The sequence below is a fragment of the Pecten maximus genome, chromosome 2 (genome assembly GCF_902652985.1).
Source record: "Pecten maximus chromosome 2, xPecMax1.1, whole genome shotgun sequence".
Taxonomy (NCBI): domain Eukaryota; kingdom Metazoa; phylum Mollusca; class Bivalvia; order Pectinida; family Pectinidae; genus Pecten; species Pecten maximus.
In genome coordinates, this window is record NC_047016.1 from 31539803 (window position 1) to 31552080 (window position 12278).

The window sequence follows — 12278 nt, forward strand, 5'->3', positions numbered from 1 at the left end:
GATGAATTACTGTCAACATACATATTTTTAGCAATAATCTTATTGTAGCATTTTTCGTGCTGGAAGGATTCCGCTAAATTATGATTGCACAAATTGTAGTTATCTGCATTGGTTTTTATGGCATTATTCTATGTGGTTATTCAACATCCACTAATCGGTTTTAATTTAGTTTTGTGCTGAAATTTAAAGACATCAAATTAAGAACATATACAATATATATGTGGGGGTATTTTTTTCACAATCAGGTAAGTATCAAAATACCTCGTTACTGTTATTCTTAAATCTCTTTAAAGATCCTCACTTCAATCCTTTACTCTTAGATGTGAACCCAGAGGTCAGCTTATCCTGCCTCACCGACGACAAGTTTTGTCACAGATGAGACTTCCCCGCTAGACTATTTTTAGACATCACAAAAGAAAGCATACGTGGAAAACTTTCGTGGCCAAATGGCTTTGGCATCTTTTGCATAAATGTCTATTAAAATTTTTAAAATTTCTAATTATCATTCTGTCATGCATTCATGTCACTGAATACTGCAACTGACAATTAATGTCATAGTGAATGTATAGTGTCATCATATGTAGAGCATAAGAATAGTGTGACAAAATTGACGTGATGTAACTTGCAATGTAACTTGATTGTGATAGGGTAATGCTGCATAAATTAATGATGTGGTATGCTTGTGAGTCATTGTTTTCAACATCTACTTTCCTTTTTGAATGAAGGTATGGACAAATTTATCTTTACCCTTTCTATAAAGGAATGTAGTGGGAGAAACAAGTCCCTGTCTTGAAGCTCATGAAGTAGAGGTTACATATTTACTTGCATTTAAGCATGAACTGTTATATGTATTTCATAGATTTATTCATAATGATGCTTTGACGCTCTGAATAAATAAATGATACGATACTCTAAAAATCTGATTAATTCCTTTCTTGTTACAGGAATACTTGTTCAGGCCCTGTTAGCCTTTTCCGTGTACACCAATGCCTGTAAGATCCTGAACACCCATCAAGGCCCAGGGTCTATTACCTGTCTAAATGGAGTGCGCTTCCTCAGTATGAGCTGGGTGGTGTTGGGTCATGCCTTTGCCTTTGGGATAGGTTCTGCAGGTATGAGGCAGTAACACCAACCATGAATCCCGAGCTTTATGTTTGTTTCCATTTGGCAATAGCCTATTGAATATTTGGGTAATGATAGGAACCTTATTACAAACAAGATAACATTTTCTGTTGCTAATTACATATAATATATTATAGACTGTACATATTTGGTACTATAATGTATTTAGCTATGAAGTTATGTACTTTTCAATTATTGTAAATAGACCTATTTTAGAGGAAATCTTATTTTATCGATTTTCATGCATTATTCTAAATTACGATAGCGGTTGTTATTGATATTTCTTTATATTGTCTTGTATATTGTGGATGTGCCGATTTATTAATAGTCTGTTCATATTTGAAAATGCAGTAGCATATTAATTAAAATATAAAATGATAATTGGTGATTTCCACTCATCAGATGATGGTTGTTTATTTTAACAGATAACCTGGCGACGTATTTCCCAGAGTTTATGAAGACTTGGACAGCCCATGCTATATTAAATGCTCTTGTGTCTGTTGATTCCTTTTTCACAATCAGGTAAGTATCAAAATACCTCGTTACTGTTATTCTTAAATCTCTTTAAAGATCCTCACTTCAATCCTTTACTCTTAGATGTGAACCCAGAGGTCAGCTTATCCTGCCTCACCGACGACAAGTTTTGTCACAGATGAGTCTTCCCTGCTAGACTTCGCAAGGTCACCACTCTAATTTACAGCCCCCTCTAAAGAATTTATCTTAGACTATTTAGCTACACAAATAAAACTTTAACATTGCCCACTAGCCAAGACTAATAAAATGGAAAACAAGTTATGTACACAGTAAACAGTTATTTGACCAGTAAATGCATAACAGTACCTTTCTTCATATGAAACTGACAGTTATAAGAACACATAAATAAACCATTGCCTCCTTCAAAATGGGGTATGAAAGGAGCAACACTCTGATCACTGGCTGAAAAAAAAAATAGTTCAACCATCAATATTTCCTTGATGTCAAAGTTAGACCAAAAAGGTTGATGTTAATATGTGAGAAATCTAATATTCATGAAATAAGGACTTTCAATTGAATGCTGTATATGTAGAGGTAAAAAGTGTGGCTGCTCCTAAGTGAAGACTGTGTGAGGAGCCTAAAATGGTTAATTTTCAATAGATTACATAAATCTATAAGCTTGACAACCTAAAATTGATTGCATACAGATTATTTCTGCATTAATGTCATTAGTGCTATGTAAAAAATGTTATCTCCCCTGCATAGCCAAAAATCTGTATTTAGCCACTTTGCAGCCGAAGCTGGAAGTAGAATAAAGATCAACCTGTGCTATAGTGACTGTCTGTCTTATGTGACCTTCAGATAATTCAAAAGACTACTCTTTTAATTGACATCTCATGGATCATTAACAATCATGATTCTTTTGTTGTGCCTAACAAAATGCCTTGTATAGGTTTATGAATTTCCAGATAATCTTTCATTAAAGGCACACAAAAAATATGCAGTTATTATAGTATTGAAAAGAAATATTCATTTTACAAAAAAAGGAAGCTAATATTTTTGATCTGTACATGATAGAAATGCAAAAAAAATACTTCCAGATAGAGAAAGACCCATGTTTTGAAAAGTAATTGCCTAATTACAAAATGGAGGTTTTCAAGGCATCACATCTAATTACTCTTTGAGACTTTGACCAAATTTGGCTGGAAGAATTAATTGTTGAAAGGGACTCTGTTCTTTATAAAATGGGGAACTGGTTCCCAAAGGAGCAGAGGGGTTCTTATATAAAAAGAGGAGGTTGTATGTTGAAGTGGAGTTAGTGGTGCTAATCTGTTTTAATTCAGTCCGGTGTTTAAATAGTTACATTATACTCATTTGAATGTTTAGTTAATTGATGCCAAAGATAGTTAGGATACCATATAGAATGACATTTAGCAGTAATTAGTAAACATTCCTATTGATCGCTTCAGTGGACTCCTCTTGTCCTACCTTGTACTGAAGGAAATGAAGAAGAAGAATGGCAAACTGAACTGGGGCATGTTTTATTTTCATCGATTCTGGAGGTAAGATTCAGTAGTCAGCTCAACTGTAAATAAATTTTAAATGTAATGCTGGAAGTCTGAAGTAAAATGATTATAACAGTAATCGAATGTCCGTAGTCTGGTGTCACGAAGAATGATGACTGGGGTTCTATTTCCTGATTGGATGTAAAAATAAGAACCATGTCTGTGTCTCTCGCGTACCATTTTTATAGAGAATCAGCTTATCTGAAGAATTCTACGCAAGAGTTTAAGGTTGATGTGAGTCAATGTAAACAGGAAAAATCTGATAACAGAGGAGGGGGGGGGGGGGGGGGGGGGGGGGGAGAATTTTCTGTCAATGGGTGGGTGAGAGTCAGAGAAAACTACACTCTGACCATGTGGATTTTCTCTGGGTGCTCAGGGTTCCTTTTCATTCTGACAACAATTTCTTGAGAAATTATTGAAAATAAATATATATTGTAATGCTTCTGGTGTTATATTTTACAGACTGACTCCACCATACATGCTATTAATGATGGTCTATGTGCCCCTGTTCCGCTATATGTTTGAAGGACCTAAATGGATGCAGGGTGGCACAGAAAAAGACTTCTGCTCCGACACCTGGTGGACAAATCTGTTGTATATCAACAACTTAGTAAAAACAGATAAAATGGTTGGTAGAATAAAACACCTCAGCCTCTTATTGCTTATAAAGAAACCATATTTGTTTTCTAAGATTATTCAAACTGAACTATATAGAGCTCTATAAGATCTTTGTTCTATATTTACAGTGTATGGGAGGGTCCTGGTGAAGAGATATAAACTCTATGTTCTATGTTTACAGTGTATGGGAGGGTCCTGGTAGAGAGATAGAATATCTATGTTCTATATTTACAGTGTATGGGAGGGTCCTGGTAGAGAGATATAAACTCTATGTTCTATATTTACAGTGTATGGGAGGGTCCTGGTAGAGAGATATAATATCTATGTTCTATATTTACAGTGTATGGGAGGGTCCTGGTAGAGAGATATAAACTCTATGTTCTATATTTACAGTGTATGGGAGGGTCCTGGTAGAGAGATATAATATCTATGTTCTATATTTACAGTGTATGGGAGGGTCCTGGTAGAGAGATATAATATCTATGTTCTATATTTACAGTGTATGGGAGGGTCCTGGTAGAGAGATATAATATCTATGTTCTATATTTACAGTGTATGGGAGCGTCCTGGTAGAGAGATATAATATCTATGTTCTATATTTACAGTGTATGGGAGGGTCCTGGTAGAGAGATATAATATCTTTGTTCTATATTTACAGTGTATAGGAGGGTCCTGGTAGAGAGATATAATATCTATGTTCTATATTTACAGTGTATGGGAGGGTCCTGGTAGAGAGATATAAACTCTATGTTCTATATTTACAGTGTATGGGAGGGTCCTGGTAGAGAGATATAATGTCTATGTTCTATATTTACAGTGTATGGGAGGGTCCTGGTAGAGAGATATAATATCTATGTTCTATATTTACAGTGTATGAGAGGGTCCTGGTAGAGAGATATAATATCTATGTTCTATATTTACAGTGTATGGGAGGTTCCTGGTAGAGAGATATAATATCTATGTTGTATATTTACAGTGTATGGGAGGGTCCTGGTAGAGAGATATAATATCTATGTTCTATATTTACAGTGTATGAGAGGGTCCTGGTAGAGAGATATAATATCTATGTTCTATATTTACAGTGTATGGGAGGGTCCTGGTAGAGAGATAGAATATCTATGTTCTATATTTACAGTGTATGGGAGGGTCCTGGTAGAGAGATAGAATATCTATGTTGTATATTTACAGTGTATGGGAGGGTCCTGGTAGAGAGATATAATATCTATGTTCTATATTTACAGTGTATGGGAGGGTCCTGGTAGAGAGATATGATATCTATGTTCTATATTTACAGTGTATGGGAGGGTCCTGGTAGAGAGATAGAATATCTATGTTGTATATTTACAGTGTATGGGAGGGTCCTGGTAGAGAGATATAAACTCTATGTTCTATATTTACAGTGTATGGGAGGGTCCTGGTAGAGAGATATAAACTCTATGTTCTATGTTTACAGTGTATGGGAGGGTCCTGGTAGAGAGATATAATATCTATGTTCTATATTTACAGTGTATGGAAGGGTCCTGGTAGAGAGATATAAACTCTATGTTCTATGTTTACAGTGTATGGGAGGGTCCTGGTAGAGAGATATGATATCTATGTTCTATGTTTACAGTGTATGGGAGGGTTCTGGTAGAGAGATATAATATCTATGTTGTATATTTACAGTGTATGGGAGGGTCCTGGTAGAGAGATATGATATCTATGTTGTATATTTACAGTGTATGGGAGGGTCCTGGTAGAGAGATATAAACTATGTTCTATATTTACAGTGTATGGGAGGGTCCTGGTAGAGAGATATAAACTCCATGTTCTATATTTACAGTGTATGGGAGGGTCCTGGTAGAGAGATATAATATCTATGTTGTATATTTACAGTGTATGGGAGGGTCCTGGTAGAGAGATATAATATCTATGTTCTATATTTACAGTGTATGGAAGGGTCCTGGTAGAGAGATATAAACTCTATGTTCTATATTTACAGTGTATGGGATGGTCCTGGTAGAGAGATATAATATCTGTGTTCTATGTTTACAGTGTATGGAAGGGTCCTAGTAGAGAGATATAATATCTATGTTCTATATTTACAGTGTATGGGAGGGTCCTGGTAGAGAGATATAATATCTATGTTGTATATTTACAGTGTATGGGAGGGTCCTGGTAGAGAGATATAAACTATGTTCTATATTTACAGTGTATGGGAGGGTCCTGGTAGAGAGATATAATATCTATGTTCTATATTTACAGTGTATGGGAGGGTCCTGGTAGAGAGATATGATATCTATGTTCTATATTTACAGTGTATGGGATGGTCCTGGTACCTGGCCAATGACATGCAGTTCTTTGTCCTCAGTCCTTTGATGCTTGTACCTTTGTTCTTGTAAGTATCAATCTAAGCTGATCTGGATTCCAATCATATTCAATCTCGGCTTTTATGCTGCTGTCAAGGTATACAGCAGGATTCAAAATCATGATTTTAGTGGTTTATAATATTAGACCTGTTCATTGAGGTCCCCATGCTATATCAAGCGACAGGTGCTGTTTCACATTAGTAAAATGTGTTAATCAATGTGGAGCTGAATTACAACACATATTTCTTCCTGCTTCTTAACAATAGAGTTAATTGATATTCATATGTACATGGAGCTGAATTACAACACATATTTCTTCCTGCTTCTTAACAAAAGAGTTAATTGATATTCATATGTACATTTTGATTTGATTAGATTAATATGTTGTACAAGAGGATGCTATAATCACAATATCACATTTCCCAATTCCACATACCGTATTTGACCTAATAAGGGCGCAGGGCGCGGGTAATTGACAGTGGGGGCGCCCTTATTAAGATTAGTTATTCTGAAGTTTTATGAAACAGACTATACCTTATAGCAGAATACCCAAGGTTGTGGAAACGGTAAAATATTCAGTCATAAAAATATTCCAGTTGAAGATATCTATTCATTATCATATATTAAGCTTAAACATCACTTGAATACTCATGTAAACTTGTAAACCATGCCAGCTGATCTTTAGACCAGAGAACGTGTGTTCCACCATTTATGTTCAAATGGAACTCTTTTGTGTTCTATTTATAGAAACAGGTGATTTCCCAGATCATATCAGACATCGTTTTCTTTGACCTAATAATTGATTTACTAGCTTTCTGTTCCGAACAAAAGTTATTTATCAACAAGAATGAAGTCTTTACTTTATCTTCAAATAAAGATGGTAAGTTATTATTTGTATGTGTGTTTAGTTTTGGGTGCTCTTTGCACTGACATGTCATCTGTAGCCTGTAGGAATACACAAAATGTGGCGAAAACATTCACATTTTAAAATTCCACATATTCTAGTTTAATATATCTAAACTCCACATATCCTAAATCTATCCATTCCACTTATCAATATATAAGAACATATTAAGAACCAACTGAAATACTTGTCCCAGGAGAGTTTCAGATGTGCAGCATTGTACCGTACAGTGATCCCTATTAGATCGATTTTGGGTTTCCTCACAATGCAGCTTAGGATCCTCACAACCATGTATGTTCAGGCTATTGTGGCAGTGTTTCGAGTCTCTGAGATATATTATTTATATATATTTTTAATACTTTGTACTTCTCTTTCAGTGCACCGACCATTGGCCTCATTGTGTGTATGATTTTCATGCTGGCGACTCTTATAACTGCTGGGGTGATCTCCCGCGTCGAGGGAATGCCTCCCTCAATGGTAGGGGGAGGAGGAACTCCAGCGTAAGTTATCTGTACTCATCTGTTAAGATGTTGTCCCTCCAGTACAGATGCCAAGTTCTCTTATCTATTTAGATTTAGATGAAAATGTCTCCTCTACCATTGTCCAATCTCTGTCTCACCTGTCTCTAAATCTGTACATAACTGTCTGTTACCTGTATACATATAAATAGAAAACATGAGTACATTGTGTGTTATTTTGTATTTATAAACTATATATATATATATGTATTGATTGTATACGTAAACCATGCAGTGGCCAAATGGTTAAGGTGTTCCGACACTTTATCACTAGCCCTCCACCTCTGGGTTGCGAGTTCGAAACCTTCATGGGGCAGTTGCGAGGTACTAACCATAGGTCGGTAGTTTTTCTCCGGGTACTCCATCTTTCCTCCACCTCCAAAACCCTGGCTGTCATTTAACAATTAAATGCTTGGTAGATTGTGTTTATTGGCACGATCAGTGCAATCTGGGTGACAGATACATAGAATGGTGCCCATTAGGGCATCATGAATATTTATCTGTCACCCAGATTGCGTTGATGTTGACATTGAATACAATCTAACAAGCGTTTTATTATGTAAGATATGTTAAACTTCACTTTCTCTTTGCTAATTCTGGGTTTTAAGTTCAGCTATTTCCCTGTTTGTTCAATTGAAAGAACGGCACATGTGAAATCGATTTCATTATATTATTTGGTATGTATTCAAATTGATGTGTAATACAAAGCCACGGCGTGACTATGATCAACACAGCACCAAAATGACGTCATATTTACGTGAATTTTCTAAGTCAAAATCCTTAATAGGTTTGATTCACCTGCAACATATTTCCAAGCATTTTTTTAACGCTGACAGAATTAAGTGGCGTCATGTGATCTGGACTGCATTTACATGTATACGGGGATCAATACCATCTGGTTTAACACAGGAGTAATGGGAGACTGTCGCACAGAATGTAAATATTAGGATGTTAAACACAATCCAACAAACAAATGTAAACTATATATATATGTATTGTTTTGTATTCATAAACTATAAATATATCAGTTTTGTATTTGTATGCTATAAATATATGTATTTTTTGGAACTTGTAAACTACAAATACATGATATTTTTATTGTATTGTTTTGTATTGTTTTGTAGTGGTGCTAAGGACTACTTCAATGACTACTATATTGTACCGTATTGTCGTATTGGGACCTATGTGGTCGGAATCATAACTGGATACATCCTCTACAAGACTGAATGTCGTTGTCGCATCAACAGGGTAAGTCTACTGTATTTATCACATCCAGATGCAGGTGCCTGATACTAATCAGGTTGTTTGTCCATCCGTTTTTGCTATTTACACAATATTTATCAAAATTTAAGAAAGATCTGAAATAGTAAAGAAATTGTTTAGGACTTTTTGAATCACAAAAAACTACTGACACCCGCTTAGATTTTGGAGGTCATCAGTCAAGTCACTTGATTATATAACAGATCAAAGGTCGTTATTCAAGATGCTTCATTATAAAAGGTCAACAAAAATACTCTACCACTTTTTACCATGTTATGGATGGTTGACTTTAATTCTCTCATGAGAAAATCCAAAAATGAAAAGCAAAGAAAGCCAAACCCATTATTTTTTAAGATATTTGCATGCTAGATTCAGTGTGGATCGGTTTATGTTTTTCAGTATGTGAACCTGGTATGTTGGTTGTTAGCAGCAGCAGTGGCATGTTCTGTAGTTTATGGCCTGTACGACCCAATAAATGGCCATCCATTGAGTTTAGATGTGTCAGCCCTGTACAACACCACCAACAGGATTGCCTGGGGAGTCAGTATATGTTGGGTTATCTTTGCCTGTGCCACTGGTAATGGAGGTAAGGATTAACTGTAGAAAGACCAGTAGTCATTTTATGTATAGTAGACTGTTAACATATTGACAACTTATCTCGTTCTTTAGAATTTAGAACGTCATATCTTATTTTGTGACTATGTTGTCATTTTCTTATCTTTGTGATTATGTGGACATCAAACCTTGTTTTGTGACTATGTGGACATCTGACCTTATTTTGTGACTATGGAAATCATATCTTATTTTGTGACTATGTGGACATCTTACCTTATTTTGTGACTATGTGGACATCTGACCTTATTTTGTGACTATGTCGAATCTTACCTTATTTTGTGACTTGTGACATCTTACCTTTATTGCTTCTTATTTTGTGACTATGTGGACATCTTACCTTATTTTGTGACTATGGAAATCATATCTTATTTTGTGACTATGTGGACATCTTACCTTATTTTGTGACTATGTGGACATCTGACCTTATTTTTGACTTACTTTCTTTTTGTGACTATGTGGACATCATACCTTATTTTGTGACTATGTGGACATCTGACCTTATTTTGTGACTATGGACATCGACCTTATTTTGTGACTATGTTGACAATCTACCTTTTTGTGCTTGTGGGACTATTTTGGTGGAATCTGACCCTATTTTGTGACTATGTGGACATCATACCTTATTTTGTGACTATGTGGACATCATACCTTATTTTGTGACTACGTGGACATCTGACCTTATTTTGTGACTATGTGGACATCTGACCTTATTTTGTGACTGTGGACATCTGACCTTATTTTGTGACTACGTGGACATCTGACCTTATTTTGTGACTATGGAAATCATATCTTATTTTGTCACTATGTGGACATCTGACCTTATCTTGTGACTATGTGGACATCTGACCTTATCTTGTGACTATGTGGACATCTGACCTTATCTTGTGACTATGTGGACATCTGACCTTATTTTTTCACTTTGTGGACATCTTACCTTGTTTTGTGACAATGTGGATGTCATACCTTGTTTTGTGACAATGTGGAAATCTTACCTTATTTTGTCACTATGTGGACATCTGACCTTATTTTGTGACTTTGTGGACATCTGACCTTATCTTGTGACTATGTGGAAATCATACCTTATTTTGTCACTATGTGGACATTCATACCTTATTTTGTCACTATGTGGACATCATACCTTATTTTGTCACTATGTGGACATTCATACCTTATTTTGTCACTATGTGGACATCTTATCTGATTGGTATTTAATTTTGTTACAGGTTTTGTGAACACCTTACTGTCATGGAAGGCCTTTATCCCTCTGAGTCGACTGACGTACTGTGGCTATCTGATACATCCAATTGTCATGTTTGCTTTCTACTTCAGCCACCAAACACCTATACACTACACTAACTTTTCTTTGGTAAGTAAAACAGAAATACACCATCTTTACCATGGTCACACAGGAAGAGAACACCATTACTATGCATATACAGGAACACAACACCATTATTATAGTTGTAACCCTGGTAAATACTAGCCGCAATATATCGCTCGGCTAGAGAGATCTTCTCTTTAGCTCGATCGGTTGAGCGTAAGACTAGTAAGCCAGAGGTCCCAGGTTCGATCCCTAGCAGAGGCAGTGATTTAAATTAAATTAATCCTACGCTCTGTTGCATTGGCGCCCATGTAGGGACTCAGGAATGATACTCATCGCTGCTTGTGAAAGCATCGCTGTTACCCCTGGAAACTCGAAGACGAGTTCTTTCCTGGAGGGGGAGTATGTAACCCTGGTAAATACTGGCCGCAATATATCGCTTGGCTAGGGAGATCTCTTTAGCTCGATTGGTTGAGCGTAAGACTAGTAAAACAGAGGTCCCGGGTTCGATCCCTAGCGGAGGCAGTGATTTGAATTTATTAATCCTGCGCTCTGTTACATAGTTATACAGGAACACAACACCATTACTATAGTTATACAGGAACACAACACCATTACTGTAGTTATACAGGAACACAACACCATTACTACAGTTATACAGGAACACAACACCATTTCTACAGTTATACAGGAACACAACACCATTACTATAGTTATACAGGAACACAACACCATTACTATAGTTATACAGGAACACAACACCATTACTCTAGTTATACAGGAACACAACACCATTACTATAGTTATACAGGAACACAACACCATTTCTACAGTTATACAGGAACACAACACCATTACTATAGTTATACGGGAACACAACACCATTACTATAGTTATACAGGAACACAACACCATTACTATAGTTATACAGGAACACAACACCATTACTATAGTTATACAGGAACACCACACCATTACTGTAGTTATACAGGAACACAACACCATTTCTATAGTTATACAGGAACACAACACCATTACTATAGTTATACAGGAACACAACACCATTACTATAGTTATACAGGAACACCACACCATTACTATAGTTATACAGGAACACAACACCATTACCATAGTTATACAGGAAGACAACACCATTACTACAGTTATACAGGAAGACAACACCATTACTGTAGTTATACAGGAACACAACACCATTACTCTAGTTATACAGGAACACAACACCATTACTATAGTTATACAGGAACACAACACCATTTCTACAGTTATACAGGAACACAACACCATTACTATAGTTATACAGGAACACAACACTATTACTATAGTTATACAGGAACACAACACCATTACTATAGTTATACAGGAACACCACACCATTACTATAGTTATACAGGAACACAACACCATTACTATAGTTATACAGGAACACAACACCATTTCTACAGTTATACAGGAACACAACACCATTACTATAGTTATACAGGAACACAACACCATTACTATAGTTATACAGGA

At 35.9% G+C, this 12278-nt stretch overlaps 1 protein-coding gene across 1 annotated transcript in view; it reads left to right on the forward strand.

The window, feature by feature from the left end:
- LOC117321786 (nose resistant to fluoxetine protein 6-like) overlaps positions 1 to 12278 on the forward strand; it is a 29387-nt gene that overhangs the window by 10110 nt on the left and 6999 nt on the right. Inside the window, exons 6-14 of the mRNA XM_033876349.1 lie at positions 945 to 1112; positions 1548 to 1644; positions 3066 to 3158; positions 3624 to 3789; positions 6077 to 6156; positions 7409 to 7531; positions 8674 to 8797; positions 9209 to 9395; positions 10648 to 10790. Coding sequence (XP_033732240.1) covers positions 945 to 1112; positions 1548 to 1644; positions 3066 to 3158; positions 3624 to 3789; positions 6077 to 6156; positions 7409 to 7531; positions 8674 to 8797; positions 9209 to 9395; positions 10648 to 10790 — 1181 coding nt within the window. The remainder of the gene's footprint in view (positions 1 to 944; positions 1113 to 1547; positions 1645 to 3065; positions 3159 to 3623; positions 3790 to 6076; positions 6157 to 7408; positions 7532 to 8673; positions 8798 to 9208; positions 9396 to 10647; positions 10791 to 12278) is intronic.